The following is a 19,412-nucleotide window of genomic DNA, read 5'->3' on the forward strand; positions in this document are numbered from 1 at the left end:
TGTTTAAGAAAAAAAAATACAGAATACCAACAGGCTTTAGTGCTGCAGCTGGGTTTCGAACCCTGGATGGGAATCGAACTCTGGCCTCTGAAACAAGACACTTAACCGCAAAAATCGTTGGCTGTAGACCTGCAAAATGTCTCATATTGACATCTTACTGTAGGGATATGTTTTGTTACAGGTTCTCAGATTTTAAAAGTGTTTGCATGTTATACTTAAGCAACATGATAATATGAAAATCTGATTCCCTGGCAAATGCTATTTTGTGGTGTGTGGTTTTTTTAAGCAATGTGATGTGATTGGTTTTTATAACGTACATAATGTATGGGAAACTCATCTCCTTTCACAGATTTCATGAAATGAAATGTAAACCAAATAGCTGTACAACTGACAGTTTCCCATGGAGATTATGCACATTTCCTTTATTTCTTTTTAACAATGCATTCTACTCCCTACATATGAGTGTTTTCGGAAACCAACGACTATTTCCTATATTAGCAAGCATATCATATCGTTAGAAAAATATTACAGTTTTTAGAAGAATTTCTTCTGGTATGTCTTTCCTCATTCGACCAAATGAAATCATGTTTGAGTGTGTATTTCTTTGTTTCTTTTAAGACAGGTGCCCGTACCATATAAGGATACAACATACTGGTGCCAGATGTTCAAGATGCCTATGCTACACAAAAAGCATCATATTATAAAGGTATGGAAAACAGTAATTGTGGTAGTTCGTTGACTTAAAGGATCATTGGAAAGGAGTGTAAAAACATGATCAACAAGCAGAAGCAAATGAAGCTATTTAATGGAGACAGCATTCAGGTTGGGCTGTCAGAAGGGGTGTGCATTGATGTGTTACGAATAATTCTAGAACCTGCTAGTAAGACAGGTAGACCAAGGGCAGAGTTACTAATTGAACTTCAAAATGGATAGATCTTGAACCAGCAGGTAAACACGTACTGGTATGGCAGAATCTTACCAATAGAAAAAAGGAGGTTGATCGCAAGAAGTCCTACTAATTCATCTTTATTACCCTCTTGGGACAAAGGTACTTCTATTATGTAGAAATGCCTCGCACACATAGTCAACTCGAGGATACAAGATTAAGGCTGCTATTAATGCAGTGTCCAGCAAAGAACAGGAAGGACCTAAGCGAAGGAGTGATTGCTAGGCTTTGAGCTATAAAAAACTACTTTAATCAGATACAAGAGGAAATGCAACACATCAGGGTCACATCAAACGCACTACATTAAGTCGATGAGGGCGAAACCGCCCTGGATATCACATACAACAACTACGCTGATGATACCGAGATCCTCATCCCATTGACGGGAGATTACACCAAGGATTTGGCCTTTGTGAATAGAGTGTACTTTACCATCGAGGCATGGATGGCCTCCTACGGACTATGCCTGAATGATGACAAAACGGAAATTCTCATCCTCTGTACTCCTGCCAATCTCAACAAACTCGGCCATAACTGCTCTTTTTTCAGAATAGATGACAATAACATCACAGTAGCCAAGGAAGTCAAAACCCTTGGTGTCTTCCTTGACTGTACCCTAACTTTCAAAAAACAAGTTAATTCCATGTCCTCATCCACGGTTTATACATGCAAGCTAATTAGAGCTGCTAAGCCCTTTCTCTCTTCTACTGACTGCATCACCCTCACAAGAGCCCTTTTCTTGTCCAAACTGGAGTATTGCAATGCCCTATATCTAGGGAGTAACACATATATCACTAACAAAATCCAGATTCTACAAAACAATGCTCTGAGAGCAGCCCTTAGCATCCCTGAGCATGCTCACATATCTGATATTCAAAGAAACAATAACTGGCTATCCATCAAAGACAAAATCCTCCTAAAAACAGCCTCCCTGACTCACAAATATCTCCATAATGATGCCCCACAATACCTCACAGCTAGATTCTCGAGGCAATCTTCCAACTGCCCCACAAGAACTGCCAAAGCTATCCTCCTAACAGTGCCTAGATTTAAACTCACGAAGACAGGTGGAAGCAGCTTCCCGGTCAAAGCTGCCCAATACTGGAACTCCCTCCCACCGCACCTGAGGGGAGGCCTTCCCTACCCTCGCTTCAGGTCTAACCTCATCCACTGGATCAAGGATAACGACCTCTGACCATACCGCTACCTTGCAATCCTTCCTGTGCTCATGAGTACATACTGGGCTCTTTGGTAGGTTTGGATTATGTACTGCATTATCTTGTGTATCCTGCTTATACTGGTAAAATGCTTAATTTGGCTGTATCATGCCTAAACGTGTAAAATGCATAACTTGTCTGTACCTACACAGCACTGTAACCTAAGCTGAACCTGCTTGATATTTATTGCGCCCTGATACCTTCGGGTCTGGTGTGCATTACAAATGTTAAAACAAACAAATAAGTCTAGATGTGAAAAATGCAAATGTTTGGGAGAACAAAGGTTGTGCCCGAGAGCAGTACACCTGAATAACGGACAGAACATTTTCCATGACTGACTACTTTGTTTCTGGCCAGTATTTGGAGCTTATTCAAATGCTTGAAGTCATGCCGCAATCAGAGTGTGATTACTGTCAGTCAGTGGCTGGTACAATTATGTGCAGTATCCTATTGAAGTTGAAGGATTTTATGTCCAGCGGGACAATACTCTACTGAATTAGGTTAAGGGAGTGATGAAAGGTTTGATTAAATTGGGGCATGCATTAAAGCAGATGGCATGAATCAACTGCAGGCCAGTGTAAAATATGAACATTGTTAAATTAAGCAGTTCAACAACTATGGTGAAGGCTATGAATCCTACCATAAACATGGGCCAGTAAGGTCTGATTGGCTCACAGGCAAGGACATGGCTGTGAGCAGATGGGTTGATGTAGTAAAGCATATGCAAAAAGGAGACATGAGAAGAAATGGCATTGCATGCTCCGGCTTTGCCTATCAAAAGGATACAGCAAAGCTCTAAACATTTTCCTATTCAGACGAAAAAGAAAATATAAAATAGGGGTGGTGGGAGGAAAATGCATTCTGCAATAATTAACCTGAGCGATGCCAGTTTCTGGAAATTCTTTACTAATTGCAAACAGGGACAGAGAAGGCAAGAATGCAGTATATCTGGAAAGGCTTGCAAGCATTATATCACCTCAATATATACTGTGAAGGTCAGGAACAATCAATTCATAAGGGACAACATGGGATTTTGTAACTTTACTATGATGAATATTGGGAATGTTATAGGAAGTCTGAAACCCGCTTGCTTGGCTGGCGACTCACATGGACATTTTACTGTATGAATAAACTGCATGGGGACAGATGGTCACAGATACTGCTTCATCTTTTTGCCAAGATCAGCAAACTGGCATACCTGAAGCAGCTGTTTCTCTGTACCCCACTCCCACAAATAACTCTTGTCCACCTCGCTTATGGTAAAGAGTGGCATGCCCAAAATACCCCCTTCGCACAACTGCCAATTCCAAGATCCTCTGGCACATATGGTAATATTTGTGGGAGAGAGAGAGAGAGAGAGCGTGAGGGAGAGGGAAACAGAGAGGAAGAGGGAGAGGGAGAGAAACAAGAACTGACAGTGGCAATGGGCTAGTAGTAGAAGCATAGGATACACTAGATTGCAAGGCCTTTCCAATCATTTCTATGACTTCTAATGTTTTCTGATGACTTTCATCCATTCGCTATACCGTGTTATAATCTGCTGTATCTGCTTTCAGGTGTGTGAGTCCTATGAGGCTCCTGACTGCTCCCTGCACTAACACACTCACATTCTATGTTCCAACACACACTACACATATCAACAAAGTCACCCACACATGGCAATTGAAGAACCTTCTCAACAGATATCCAACATCAGTAAACTACACCTCTACAACTAAGTTCCATATTGCCCAGGCCAATGCATCCTGGCAACACAAGCTCGTGAGGCTTCGCTTCAGACACAAATGCCTCTATGTTCTCGACAGAGAACACCTAAAACCGACCAGCATGCAGAGCTCAGGGAACTTCCCCTCTGCATACATCAACACAACAGCAATGCTGTCCTGCATTTCCCCAACTCTCATCACTAACATCATCCATCCCCCCTATTTCAGATCCACCAGAGTGGCAGGAGACAATGCAGAGGGCAGCAGATTGCAGTATAAATCTTAATAACATTACAAACTGCTGTGATCATGTGGGGGTAGTTTATTGAGCCCCACCTACAAACAAGCATCATTGGCAAAGGATGTAGATTATTAAAGATACTTGATCAAAACAATCAAAACTGATGCAAACACACCCTGACAGGATCTTTTGTAAAAATCCATGAGAAATTGGGCCGAGCTTGCAAAAGCACTTTTTTATAAGAAAGAACGTTCTCCTATGAAATAATGCAGAGATTAATTCCCTGGAATGTATGGATAGAATACCGGCTGCAGCTCAACGTTATCACCCATAAGTAAAATGCACACTGCATTTACATTACAATGGAGCTGACACAAGCACACCCACCCGCATGCACACATATAAAGAATAACATTGTCAGGCCTATCATACCATTCCAAGAAAGGACACAGGAACATATTATTTTTGGTAATTTGCAGTTGACAATAAAAGCCATTCTGCATCATGGAACAGCTGATTGTTGCGGATTCCACCAAAAGTGGCAGCCCTTGACAAATGAAAGGCAAGTTCTAATAACAGTGATAACATCAAAACGTAATAAGGTAAATAAGGTAAACATTGCTAAAAATATCCATGCACTAAGCAGCATATATAACAATTATAATTAAAGAAATTCACTACAGCACAAAAATGAAAAAAAAAAGAGAAACAAAGAAAGTCTTGAAAGTAATATTCGACCACTCTCTCCCTAATATACATAGTAGCATTATTTTCACCAAAACTATGAGTTTTCACTATTCGGCCCTTTTTCTTCATCACAAAGCAGATGGTTGAAAACAGGGCACCTCTCACATACTGCTGCCAGAGCTCCGGAAGAAAGCTAAAGATGCAGACCTAATAAAGAAAGCCGAATGATCCGGCACAGACTGTTTGCATTAACAGATGTACCAGGAAAGATTTTTGAATAAGTACTACTCAGAGAACTAACAGTCTGGGTCAAGAGAGAAGCCATATTTAACCCTTGAAAAAACAGGGTTTAGTGGTGGGACTGCCCCAGGGTCCAGGTGTTTTGGGCCGGCGCCTTGGGTTGGATCAGGGAAGCAGGGGCAGAGGGGGGGAGACACATAATCTGGATCCACTGTTCATACTGTTTGGGTTGGAAAAAAGTGAGGACAGGTGGGGGGCGCCATCATCTCTGGTCCATTTCCTACTGTTGGCGGCACAAGCTTGCAGAGCTAGATTTTGGAAAAAGGGTGCACCTCCCCTACAGTGCAGGAGTGGTCCACCACAGCTGAAGACATTTATCTCATGGAGAAGATCTCAGCAGCAATCCACTGAGGTAGCTCGGCCGTGGAAACTGAACGGTTGCAATTTCACAATAGGTTCCATTGAGTAGGGGGGGACATGAAGTCTGAGGGGTGAAACCGGCCCGGCCGGTCCATGGGAGGTGTGAGAATGGAGCGCCACATACCCCTTAGGGGCAAAGTCAATACTGTTATAGCCCTCCAGGCTCAGGATAAGTACACAAGGACATGGTTCACTCTCCTGACTGTCGAATGAAGAGCATTCACCTGTACCGCGGGGGGAGGGAATGGGTGGGGTGAACAGGGGTAAAGCATAATACATTATTCACCTTTGAGTTAGAGGGCGCCCCCCTCATTTTGACCCATTTATTCACTGTATGACCTTGTTAAAACCTAATAAAAAGAAATGTACACAAAAAAAAACCAGGGTGTAGAGCAGGCATTTCTACCACAGCCATCTCCATAAACCTAAAGGCAGGTTTTGAGGGAAAATGAAGACCTGTATACGTCTCTTTTTTTTGGATCTTTTAGCCACATTTGTCATGGTGAATTGAAGCAGCTGATGAGCAAAATTGAGGCATAGCTTAGGGTTTATTGACAATGGTTATGGCAGAATGGCAAAATTCTGAGCGATGGGTGAGGCATAAAATAATTTGAGTGTATCTAAAGAAAGGCCTATATCTAGTGGGTTTAAATAAGGACTAATCTGGTTCTTCGATATATATCTGGCTGACCTCCATTTACCTTTGGATAAGGTCGGTTCTTTTCATCCAAAGTTGGCCCAGCAGCATATACGATCATTGTGGAATTCTGTTGATATTTTCACTGAATACAACGTATATAGATTTACAGCAGTTTTTATTAAAATATAAATCATGATGTAAGGTAAACAATATAATAATTAACTAGGAAATGTCAAAGATAATGATTTTTGTAAACTATAGTAATAAGAATATTAGGCACCTTGAACGAAAGCAAATTGATAGGTTAATGACTCTAAATATCTAGGTATCCTGTATCACACAAGCCAAAAATTGACCGAATTAAGACAGGGCAGCATTGATACAGAAAGACATGTAAAGGCTGTCCTCCCGGTTTTTGATAAAAAAGTATAGGAGACTATTTCAGGAGTCAGTGATAAATGCATAGAAAGTAAAAGTCCAACCTATAATATTCTACATGACAGAGCTATTGGCTTTCCAAAGGGTGCTGTTGGCTGGGTACATTCGAAGGAATTATTTGGTGAAAAGCACTGGGCCTATCAAAAGGAGCACCTATTGAACTTATAGGAAAAGACCTTGGCTTGCAATCATTGTCTAGTTCTTACATCCAATTGTAGAGGATCAGCCGAATGCCTCTGCAGGAAGTCCCGCCCCTATTTTGTCTATATGTTGGAAACCAGAAATTGTGACATGCGCAATGCCAGTAATGGTATCTATATCGCAAAGAGCCTTTGAGATAAGGTATCCACTGAGAAAACCCTACATGATGAATCCCTGAAGAGATGACAGTCTTCTGAGGGAGATCCCTGAAGAAGTGTGAAGATGTGAAAAGGGGAGGCTGGTGACCTCACAATAGATAAGTGTGACGCACTGAGAAGGATGGCCAGAGAAGAGAATCCATAGACCTTATAGAATCTGATGGTGAAGTAAGGAATCAAGAAGACTTTCATGTGCAAAAAGAAAATTGCACGTGTGAAGAAGCACTGCAGAAAATACAAGTTGTTTTATAACTGTACAGATGCCGTAACACAAGTAGACTGAGTAATCGTAAGGCTGGCTCTACTTAATGAATAGACTGCAAGTGATGCCGCCAATATATATATATAGAGAAACTGGACGTTTGATGCCACAATCTTAGTAAGCTCAAACCATGGAGAAAGGAGGATTGATAGCTGTGGATGTGTCACAGCAAAGAATAAGCAGAAGCTCAAAGATGGATTGAAGGAAGACTGCTTGGTCTGGTGTCAAAGGCTAAGAGCAGCCAAAACTGGTTATCAGTCCTTGACGAACAGTGAATGTGAGATGTCGATGTATCCCTTGTTAAGTTGCAAAGAGAGAACACCAGGAGAGCCAAGTTTTTCATTTAAGACAATTAAATGCTATAAAATGGGCCGATTCACAGTCTCCTGTCACGTGAGTCCAAGATGGAAATAGATGTGAGCCTGAACTTTGATAAGAACGTGCTCACACTCCCTTATATTCCCAGAGATGAGAAGCAACTACAAGGCCAAGTTCAAAGACAATCTGAATGGCAGACAGCATGAGTGATGAGAGATGTTGGGCTAATTGCGTGGGGAGGTACGTTCAAGTCCACCCACCAGCACCTGGGGTACCAACTTACGTGCTGCTAGAGAATCGAATGTTCCAGAAGGGTAAAAGTGTGCCAACCAATTGTAGAGGGCCATATAATGAAGGGCATTATAGTTTGAGAGCCAATGATATGTTGTGTACTTAATGACTGTTGTAGATGACTTGCACTAAGGGAGGGCATGAGTTGACCATCTGACTGTAGAGACCCAATCACAATCCTATCCCCTATAAAAAAAAATATACTTAGATACTCCCCTTAGTCCTATCAGATTCTCACATAGGTTTCTGTAGTTTGCCACGTACTATGATGTCACGTATGATGAGTTTTTGCTATAAAAGTATGTTGTTTTATGAAATGCTGTGAGATCATGCTGTGCGACATCGTTGATGTCTGTTGTACTCCCTGTTTCAGACAATTGAGAATAAAACAGTCATTTTGTCAACTTCCTGAGTCGGTCTTCTTGCTTGGTGTGAGAGTTATTCTCCATCCCATCCATCGTACGATGTGTTACCTTAATTAAACGGACCACAAGGGTTCACAATGATACCACACGTATTGTGGGAAATTATGGATATCTAAGGATCAGACGTTTTAATAGATTATTCGACAAGACAACTTTCAACCAGTGGGGAAAAAGAGAAATTGTACAATGGTATGCTTAACTCAATTTTAAAAATTCAGCATTTAAAAAAAGAAGATAATATCACAAAAACATTGTCCGAGAGATATGTTAACGAGGGACTGTACAGGCTGGATATAGCAGAAAATATGAAGGCGCTATATAGAAAAATATCACTCAGGGGTTAAATTCAAAGACGCAAGAAGTGGTGGGGTGCATCACCATACTTGCCACTCATATGAGGACTAATCAGAAGATGCTTGTTTATTAAATAAAGATGTGATAAATGTCCTGTATCAGAACTATCTCAACTATGAAAGAGAATCCCATAGCTAGTACACACCTGTAGACTTTGCCAGAACAAGGATTGAATCAAAACCATGTACCATTTAATGGCAAATTGCCACACTGTAAGAAAGTCACTGAGCCAACATTGCATCCAGTACCTGGTCTGTCTTAGAGTAGGACTGACAGGACCAGTCCTTGTTCTATTTTCTAATTCCCTGAGAAAGCAACTAGTTATAAACTACCAGGCCTAAAGGAAGAACAGGGTATTCAGGAGGGCATCTCCAAAGATGCCTCAGGTTTAGAAATCCAAAACCCAGAGTAAATTACAGTGTTTTTCAGGGATTCAGGGAAATATACGCTATGGGGAAACCCTAACACACCCTGAGAAATCCAATAGTCAACAGGTGCCGATCCACAAATGGAAAAACCTCACTTATGCCACCCCCAGCGATTGTGAAGGAGATTGGTTTTCTCGCTCCCCAGCAGCAATTATGAAGAGAATTCCTTCCTTTCCCAATGGAATTAACTAGAGGTTTCCCTGTCCCTTGGGATTGCCTTTTAACTACCAGACATCCAGAAAATTAGCTTCTGTGCAGAGAGGCACCTAGGAAGCAAGGCAGGAGCAGAGCGGCAGACAAACACTGACTCCTGTACTTGGAAACCAACTGAAAGAAATCCAAGATGACAACAAGCTTTTTAAAGACATGCTTTCTCTGGCATGGAATAGGAATCTAATTAATCAATCAATTCAAATGTTTGCCCTAGCCAATGGGAGAATGGTGAGTGCACCTGGAACCCAAAAGAGGGAGAGAAGAGCACCTGGAACTCTAGAAGAGTGGTGTGCTCCAGTGAGGGGATACAGAGTCCCTCCTTGAATCCCAGAAGAGTGATCTGCTCCAGTAGGGGGAGAGGAGCCCAGTCAAACCCAGAAGACGGGTTTGCTCAAGTGAAGGGGAGAAGAGTCTCTCTTAAACTCAAAAGAGAAGTTTGCTGCAGTGAGTGGAAAGGATCAATGTGAACTTCAGAAGACCTGTGAGCTCCAGTGAGGGAGAGAACATCCCATATACAACCCAAAAGAGGGTCTGCTCCAGTGAGAGGGAGAGGAGCCCCCTAAACTGCAGAAGAGGTGCGTGCATTATTGTGGGGAGAAGAGCACCTCTGGATGCCAAAAGGGAGGTCTGCTCCAGTGAGGGGATAAGGAGTTCCATGAACTCTAGAAGAGAAGGCACTTAGGTGAAGAAGAGGTGAGCCTCTGGGGCCCCAGAAGAGGGGTGGACTCAAGTGAGGGGGAGGAGAGCCCCTTGAGACAAAAAGAAAGAGATCCCTGACTCAAGAGAATGGGGGGGTGGGAATTTGTAATGGAGAGATAGTGACTTTGACATCTAGAAGAGGGAATGTGTAACAGAAGAGGAAAGTACCTTGAACCCAGATTAGGGGTGTGCTACAGTGAGGTGAGAGGGAGAGTGAGCAGGGCACTATATCCCTGGGATAGTGAACAGGGAACTTTACCATAGGCATGGGTTAGTGAGCAGGGACCATGTCCCTCGGTGTGGAAGGGTCAGCTGGGCACCCGATCCCTGAGTAAAAGAAAAGAGTAGGAGAGCTCCTTTGACCCTGAAGCTGAAGAGGAGGATAAGTAACAGAGAGAAGAAAAGCCTCAGTGAAGGGGAGGACTTTTAGGACGTGTGGCAAAGGGTGGAAGCCCTAAAACCTGAGAGAGGAGGAGAGGCCTTTGGTCCACCGAAGAAGTGATTACGACTGAATGCTAGAGTGACCTAAACATGAGACCTTCCTGTCTGGAACTTTGAACACATTTGTGTTTACTGTCCTTCATTTATAATCCTGAGTTCAAGGACTATGGGCCTCATTATAATTTTGCTGGTCCTATCTGGCTCAAATGGGAATGGGGAGCATTTTTTTCCGGCGGCCGCAAATGGGCAATTACCGGGTCCGGCAAGGCTGTAATGACCTGGAAATTGCCCATTTGCGGGCGCAGGAAAAAAATGATACCGGCGGCAGCCATGCTGGTTTTAACGGCACAGCTACCACCAGCATCGTAATGAGGCCCTATGTCTTCCAAGAATCTTTGTTAGACAAATCCTGAACCAATAGGCTTATGTTTTACTTTTCTTTAATAATACCCATTATAGCGTATGTTCTCTAAACCATGTGATGCACACATTGGAGGACTCCAATGAAATTTATTTGAAAAGTATATACATTAATTACTCTCCAAATAGGATCTGGGGATGCTCTACAGGTAACTCGTTCAATGGGGAAAACAAGGGGCCTCATTACACGGTAGGCGGTAAGGGTTTACCGGTACCAGTATTTTACCAGTACCGGTAAACCCTTACCGCCTTACTACGAGGTCCCTTTGCGGGTTGGGGAATTTAACGCCTGCTTTTTGCAGGCATTAAAAACCAACCCGCAAAGGGACCAGGGAGCTAATTACGGTACCGCAATTTGCGGTACCGTAATTAGCGCCTTCCCCATTCCCATAGAGCCCTATGGGGCAAAAATGGGAATGGGGAAGGGCAATGGTGGAAGGGGGAATTACCGCCCCGCCAACCTTGGAATGGGGCGGTAATTCCCCTTTCCACCAAGGCAGTGCCGGTATTTTACCGGCATGAACCATGGCGCTAATAGCGCCATGGTTCTCCGCCTACCGTGTAATGAGGCCCAAGGAGTATCTGCATAACATGTATTGTCTTGAGTGGAATAATTCTATCAAAATGACAACTTTCAGTACAATATCTAATGAAAAAGTGTGACACAAGATAATGGCCCTCATTACGACCCTGGCGTTAAGGGGTTAACAGCGCCGTAAAAGGTGTCGGCGCCGTTAAACCCTTAGCGCCTGATTACGAGGTCCTTTTGCGGCTCCCGACCTTAACGGCTTGTCTGGACCAGCCGTTAAAGTAGGGACCCGGAAAGGGAATTTTGAGGTAATGACAGTACCGCAATTAGCGGTACTGTAATTACCGCCTTCCCCAGTCCCATTGAGCCCTATGGGGCAAAAATGCGAATGGGGAAGGGCCAATGGTAAATGGGGAATTACCGGCCCGCCAACCTTGGAATGGGGTGGGAATTCCCCATTTACCATTGGCGGAATCGGTAAGTTACCGGTGTTAACCATGGCACTATTAGCGCCATTGGTTAACGCCGGAGTCGTAATGAGGGCCAATGGTTCTACTTTTTTGCATTTCTGTGGTGTAAGGGAGTGTTCCATGAACATGGTGACATATATTTTGTGAAGGCATCATGGAGTTGACACAGACAACAGATTCACATTTATTTTCTAAACTTTTATTTAACTTAAAATGCAGGAGTAAGGCCTAACATGCCCAGTGCTAAGGTGGGATTTCCCTAACTAATGAAAACTAAGTATAGTCTGTGTCAGGAAGTCGAAATCAAATGTTTGTCTGTGTCTAATACCTTACATGCCCTCACAACCTCCTGTATACAATGTGTGGGGATATCAGCATCAAAATGAATAGTCTTAAAAAAAGAAGTTCAGAGCTCCTTCCAGCTCTCGGCTTATATCAGCTTCCTCTTCCCCAAGTTCAAAACAGTTCACAAAATATCTGGGTTCCCTTCCCCAATATTTCAAATCTTCCAGCTTTCAAAAATAGCACAGTTCTTTGGGACACTTCTCAGCTCCTTTGATATCAATACTTTGTACCCGTTCTGTTCTTCAACTTCAAATTCACATATAAGGCTGTTGCAAAACACAAGTTTCTTTATGCATACTTTGATTGGTTTTTCCATGCAGGGCACTCGGTCTAGGTGCAGTTGTTGGACCACAGGCTCCACCTATTACAGGTCACATAACCAATACCCCTTCCTACTGTTTCCATCAATACTTAGCCACTGCTTCCATCAGACAGTGATGTTTAGTTGATTCCTCAGGTTTCGCATTCTTCAGACACTGTACTGTGACTTGCTTAGCCGCCATGCACTTTGTTACACATTTCTGTATTCCTCTGGCACTTGCCAACATAGGGTTCCTCTTAGCCTGCAATTCCTCTGCCCTTCTTAGCTTTGACCCAATGCTTGGTTTCTCATTTTCACCCTTCTTGGTATTCTCTTGACTTTGCAAATACTTGTTTCATGGGCCCCTCTTAGCTTTGGGACAATACTTGGTTTCTCATTTCATACCTTCTTGGTATTCTCTTGACTTTGCCAATACTGGTTTCATACAATACTTTCTGAGCTATCTGCCACTGGTAATACTTTGCTTTCAATCCATTCATGAGTATTCAACTTGCTTTTTACTCTGTGCTGTATTTAAAAGTGCTTTCAATAACTTTCAGTTCACTCGGTATTCAAAGAGTACTTGTTTCAACATTCAAAAGTACTTTCATTTACTTTCAGTTCATTCAGCATTCAAAAAGGACTAGCTACAGGAGCACTCGGGTATAAATGTTTCCCTGCTTTACACTCACCGGTCGCACATGGCAGCCTCCTTCAGCTTGGTGTCGTTCGCAACAGACTTCTCAACGCTTTGTCAGCTTTCCGGCTTCCCCAAGACTCCGCCTCTCTTTCACAGCATCCACAGAGAGCCCCACTCACTCTCCTGGTTTCCCACAGCGGCCGCTGGGCTCAATGGGAGTTCCACAGCATCTGCTGCACAGACCCATTCAGGATGATAGCAGGGCCTCCAGACCCTCTCACGGCCGACCATAGCCCTGGTATCTCTTTCTCCTGGCCAACACAACTCCCTGTCTTCAGCTTACTTCTCTCCAGCTCGCTCCCCTGCTCTCAATATGGCGGGCATTTTTATATCCATCACGTGTGTTGAGTGACCCCAGGTGTCAGTCACTGAGTTATATTGCCTGACTTTGGGGAACTCCATTAGGCGGCCATTCCTGGTTGTTCCACCGGTATGCCTCCACAGCACTCTTCTTCGTCTCAATACCAGAGTGGTGCTTGGAACTGTCTGATTTAATCAATGGAGCATGTATAACTCTGTTTTGTCTCTGATCTGTGTGTGTCTCAGTCAAATGAGGATGTGTCCTCCTAGTTCGTCTCTTCCTCGTCCCAGTACTAAGGTGGTGTTTCTGGGGGACAGTTTAGAAGGGAAAAAAGGGAAAGTGTTCACAATAGCCTACAAAGGCTTTAGGGATAGAGGGCTCATTGTGAAAAGGGGAAGGGGGATACCATGTCTCACCTAAGGACGTCCTCTCCTCAGTTGAAATACCTTCAACTCTCTCTTCCTAAATATATTCCTTCTCGAGCTCTTCGCTCATCCGCCTCCAACTCCCTCAGGGTCAGCCGCTTCTCCAAGCAACGAGTTGGGGGTAGATCTCTCTCCGCAGCAGGGGCCTCCCTCTGGAACAGCCTTCCTGCCTACCTGAAACTTGAGGAGAACCATCTCCGGTTCCGGAAGCACCTCAAAACCTTCCTCTTTGCCTCTGCTTTCTCTCCCCCTATCCCCTGCTAAAATCACTGAACCTGCACTGAATCTGCAACTGGGCCACTCACCGATCTCGGTCCTTGGCCCAGCCACTCTCCCCTGCACTGCCTTCCTGGCAACCCCCTGCACCACGGGACTGTGTCTGTATCCCGACAGCCCCTCCTCCCTGTACTTACCCTACACTTGCCACCAGCTGGCCCTTATTATTTATCTTGTATTCTACTAACCCTGCACTTTCCCCTCTCCCTTTCCCCTTGCACTTATCCCTTCCCCTCTACCCTTGCACTTCTGCGATCTGAATGACACCTTCCCTAGTAGGATCGTTGTCTGTCTCCCCTTGTCCCCCCCGCCTCGTCGTGCCTTGAAACACTTGTGTATAGGCGCGTTACAAATGCCATATCATATCATCATATCATATCATATCAATTCCCAATTTCCCTCCACCCAGGTGATCCTCCCTCACATATCCACCCACAGGGACAGGATCCAAAAGCGATGGCCTTTCTCTGGCCATCTGAAAGGAGGATACAGTGGAAATAGAAGTGAGGACACCCTCAGGCTCCTCACATAATGTAGTAGTGTGAGTTGGATCATAAAATTCATTTTGAGGTTTATCTTGCAACACGTACATTTATAATGTGGTTTTGATCATTGTCTTTAGGCATGCAGTAAATGCTGGGAAGTCAATTGTGAAGACAGGATCACTCAATCCAAATGAACTAATTCCCTAATACAAAGTCCATTACACTTCAAATGTAATCTTAACTCGCAATACATCACTATTGCACAACCCACATCCATGATGAATTTGAAACAAGTGTTGTGATGTAGTGGTGCAGTGTGAGTTAACATAACATTCGTAGGGTGAGGAACTTTGTATTCGGGATATAGTTATTTCGGACTGCATCTTGGTTCCTTAAAATTGGAATTTCTCAAGTTTGTGAACTGCATTTTGCTACCTTTTGATTGACTGTCTATCCCTTCGAGTTGACAATCCCAATGTTTCTGGAGATCACCTTTTTATAGGCAGCAAGCTTAACTATTCTTTTGCTGTGTTTTATCTACACTAGTAATCCATATGATTCCTAAATAAAATGCACACTGTGTCATGGATTCTAAGCAACAATAGATGGTATAGCATACACTTGCTGTTGTAGGATGATTCAAGCCACATGGCAAAGGCTCACAATTGCTGAACCTTTTTTGATGGTGAATGCATTTATTTGGAATGTGTGCACGTGGAATACAGGTTTTGTTTATTAATTTGGAAAAGACAAACCCAGAGGCCTTTCTTTAATGAGCTAAAATACATTGACCAATGAAGCCCTAAAAGATTGACTGAGAAATGGAATGATCTTCTTTACAATGAGATGATGATTGAAAGATGATGATGCAAATGTGCTGATCTGGATGGCTAGGCAGAGGTTAGAATGAACAAGCATTGGCAAAGCCATCCGTTTTGGCTTTTGTGTAGGTAAGGGACATGCATTTGTTGGTCTCTGCAAGGAATGATACTACCTGGCCATAAGATAACAGCAGTTGTTTGTTTTCAGAGTTTCAGATGCAAGGATACACATACTGCTTATAAATCAAGTAGCTTGGTTAAGAAATTTGTATTGCACCAGTCACTCATTTACAGCTGCAATTAAGCCATTACATCGCATAAGACTGCTTTGAAATTACACTGATAGGTGCTTCCCACTACAAAGTTTGATTAACCTCACCTGTTTAATACAGGTAGCTCAGAGAGATCCCAGGGAACAGCAGGTGGAAATGACAGGGGCCAGATCAGCAGGGTGGCAGGACCGTGGTCACACAGTGTCAGCCTGCAGGCCCAACAAATGAGATACAGAGACACAGTGCCATTCATGGACTCTGCCGTCGTTCTAAGGCATTAGCATGCGAAAACTCATTTTATTTCCAGTCAGTCATGATGCTATCATATCACATCCTTAAAGGGGAAACACTACACTCCTCCTTTTCCATAACAATCAAACAAAGACAATGGGCCTCATTACGAGGTGGGCGGTATGGGATTACCGGCACCGGTAAGGGCACAGGTTCCGGTAATCCCTTACCGCCCTACTACGAGTTCCCTTTGCGGGCCCTTCCCTAACACCTGGTTTTTACCAGGCGTTAAGGACGGGACCCGTAAAGGGATACCTGGGTCAATAACCGTACCGCAATTTGCGGTACCGTTATTGACGCCTTCCCATTGAACCCTATGGGGGCTCAAATGGGAATGGGGAATGGCTCTGGTGAATGGGGAATTACCGGTCCCGCCGACCTCGGAATGGACCGGTAATTGCTCCATCCACCAAACCGGAGTCGGAACGATTTTGGAGGCAGCCATGGTGCTAATAGTGCCATGGCTACCTCCAACCTCGTAATGAGGCCCAATATAACCGGACATCAAATAAATCATCAGTCACAAACAACAATTCTTGCACTACTAGGGAATCGCAAAATAAAACAATCATCACGTACATTGGCACTCAGGGAGTTAGAAATATTAAAACATATACCAACCACTCTTTACATCTATTGCGGGTGGCAGTCGGAGTTGGTGGACTGCTGGTGGCATGTTGGCAATTCTACTACATTGTGATGGAACCTTTATTTATATGGGGTGAATAAGAAAACTTCAACCACTGGACACCATGGTCAGTCATTGGAACCACATTGAGCATGCTGACAATCTGCGGCATCACAGCTTCCTATGCAGTAACTTACTGGGACAACTTTAATCAAATCAAACGACATGCCTCACTCTCTCAACTCGGCTGGCTTCCCTTCCTCTCACAACACAAATTTCAATTCCTCTGTCTTGTCTGCAAATCTCTCCATGATCTGGCCCCCCATCTTTCTTCCCTCCTCTCATTTTACTCTCCCTCTTGCCCTCTCCGCTCAGCTGATCTCTACCTTCTCACTGTGCCCCCAGCGACTTGCGCCTCCTCACGCTTCTGCTCCTTTCAACTCTTGGCCCCCCTCCACTGGAACTTGCTACCTATTTCTATCCGCTCCTCCCCTACCTACTCACCCTTCTGCTCCTCTCTGAAAGCCCTTCTCCTCCACTCCCCCAGACTCTCCTTCCCTACCTCTCTCCTTTAAACCCCCTGCCCCCTTCCGTTCCCCTCCCTCCTTCCCTCCCTTCCCTTCTTCCTCCTCCTCCCCTGACCGCAAATCAGACACTGAAACCATCAGGGGACGTCGGAGGTCACATGAGGGCTCCCCCCTTCCCTTCCCCCTCCCTCCTTCCCCCTTCCCTCGCCGCCCGCTGACCTCAAATCAGACATTGAAACCCTACTCACCTACCTCCTCTTCCCTCCCCTTCCCCCCTCAGCCCCCCCTTTTAAGTAAATTGTTCTATATACTGTATCATTGGTTTGTCTCATGTTTGTAAATATGCTTCTTTCTTTATTGAACCTTGTTGTTATACTGTAAAGCGCTTTAGAGTAAAGCGCTATATAAACTCAATAAACATAAACATAAACATAAACATAAACATGCAGGTACACAGCACAAACGTACATAATCACTGAGTCCTCATTGAGCATTAGTGGGGCTGCAGGCACCAGTTCAAACTTGTCCATATCGGTCCAGGATAGTTGAGCACATCTCAAAGCCGCATCCAGGGGGCACCGGGGCAATGTCCGCCTAGTCCCTTGATGGTGGGGTAGTCACATTACGGGGGTGGTACTAGCCACTCTTCTCCACCCCCAGGCAGGGGTTGTTGACAGTCAATTATCGCAGTGGCAGATGCTGCACCTCTTTCATTCGACCTGGGGTGGGGGAGTCATACTGTTCATGCAGATGCGGCTGCACCTGATCCTTCTCTCCCCCCTTCATGCGTGAGAAATCTGTACTTGCAGGTGGGGCAGGCTGCAAACCGAGGTGGTGGGAGATCATTTATTGCAGCAGCGTGCCACTCTCCTCACCGCCTCTTGGCCTGGGATTACAGGACGGGGGGCTGTCAGCACTTCAGAGAGCAGGCAGGCACAACCTGCAGTGTTCATTTCGAGCAAGGGCCACCAGCAACTTGTGTTTTCCCATTTTTTCTCATACTATGATCATGGAGCAAGTCAATATTCACTGCCGGTGCTGCCCGGGTTCATTCTGTGGGCTTGGGCGGCGAACCGCACGCTGATGCTAGTGCTTGCGGGTGTGGTCCAAGCTAAGCACTCACGTTCTTATTTTCTCTTCAGTGGGAGCACACCAAATCAGACGGTGGTGGATACCGCAGAGCTGTGGGCACTCATCCATCTTGGCCGCACGAGCACCCTCTACACAGAGGGCTGCAGCTGGGTGAATTTGCCAGCATTCTGCTGGAGCATCCTTCCTCACTCTCCTCAGCGGGAGATATGCCCCGATGATGCAGCAGTGTTGTGCGTCTCACCATCACCCTTTTGCCAATACACCCTGGGAACAGCAGGGGGTCAACAGACACTTCCTTCACTAAAGCTCTGATCATGGAATGATGGCACCGACAAGAGCCATAGTGGGCCACCTCTCGCTTCACCACAAGCAATACCATCTAAACACGGAGCAAACTCCCAGCATGGAGTCGAGTGGTCACACAGGCCAGTCAGATCAATGCTGGGGGTACCTAGCATACTCTTTAAGACTGGCTTACGGGCACATGGGCCAGCCTGAGGGTTGCTGAGGACACCCAGAAGACACACACACAGTTGCAGGGATCACATCGCTTGCCTGATCACACGGCGAGACATCAGCTGCTGGGTGCTCCCAGACTCGCAGCTGCTCTGTGGTTACACAGAGGGACAGTGGCATGGGGGCACCCAGGCTACACATGCTGATCTGGGGGGCACAGATCAGCAGGGTGTTGTAATGTGCCTTGCTAGCTGAGTGGATGACATCACGGCTAAATGGAATGTAGTGATGTCAGTGTGAGTGGAGTGTTGGTGTGTTGTTATCTGAAGGGGGATTCTATGCTTGGCAGTTGGAGGTATGCTGACTTGGAAAGGACATGCCAATGTTTTGTTCCTGGCCTTGAACTACAATAAATCTACTTAATAACTTACTTGCTGGCTCGGGTGTTCATCAGCTTCCAAGTTATTACACTGGCGACGAGGATGGGATCCTGTCGAGGAGGGGACAGTCTGAAGCCAGGAAACATTGCCCTCCATTGAAACCATGTCCTGTCAGTGGGTTTAAGCCCTGGTATTCTCCACCGGTTGCAGATGCCTTTCAGCGGGCCGGGTGGCGCTTAGCTAAGGATCTGTTGGGCACACAAATCGGTGTGCGGCGCACTTACAAACCTGTCAGCACACAGGTCGGTGTGCAGAGCAGTTTTTTAGTCCCTGGGTGCACTTTTGGGGCCTGGTCGGCACACAGGTCG

General features: G+C 44.8%; 1 protein-coding gene across 1 annotated transcript in view; it reads left to right on the forward strand.

The window, feature by feature from the left end:
- The window catches only part of MOXD1 (monooxygenase DBH like 1), a 713,108-nt gene that overhangs the window by 340,986 nt on the left and 352,710 nt on the right, over positions 1–19,412 (forward strand). The window contains exon 4 of the mRNA XM_069606682.1: positions 623–706. Coding sequence (XP_069462783.1) covers positions 623–706 — 84 coding nt within the window. The remainder of the gene's footprint in view (positions 1–622; positions 707–19,412) is intronic.

The sequence above is a fragment of the Ambystoma mexicanum genome, chromosome 4p (genome assembly GCF_040938575.1).
Source record: "Ambystoma mexicanum isolate Mex_15411 chromosome 4p, UKY_AmexF1_1, whole genome shotgun sequence".
NCBI lineage: Eukaryota > Metazoa > Chordata > Amphibia > Caudata > Ambystomatidae > Ambystoma > Ambystoma mexicanum.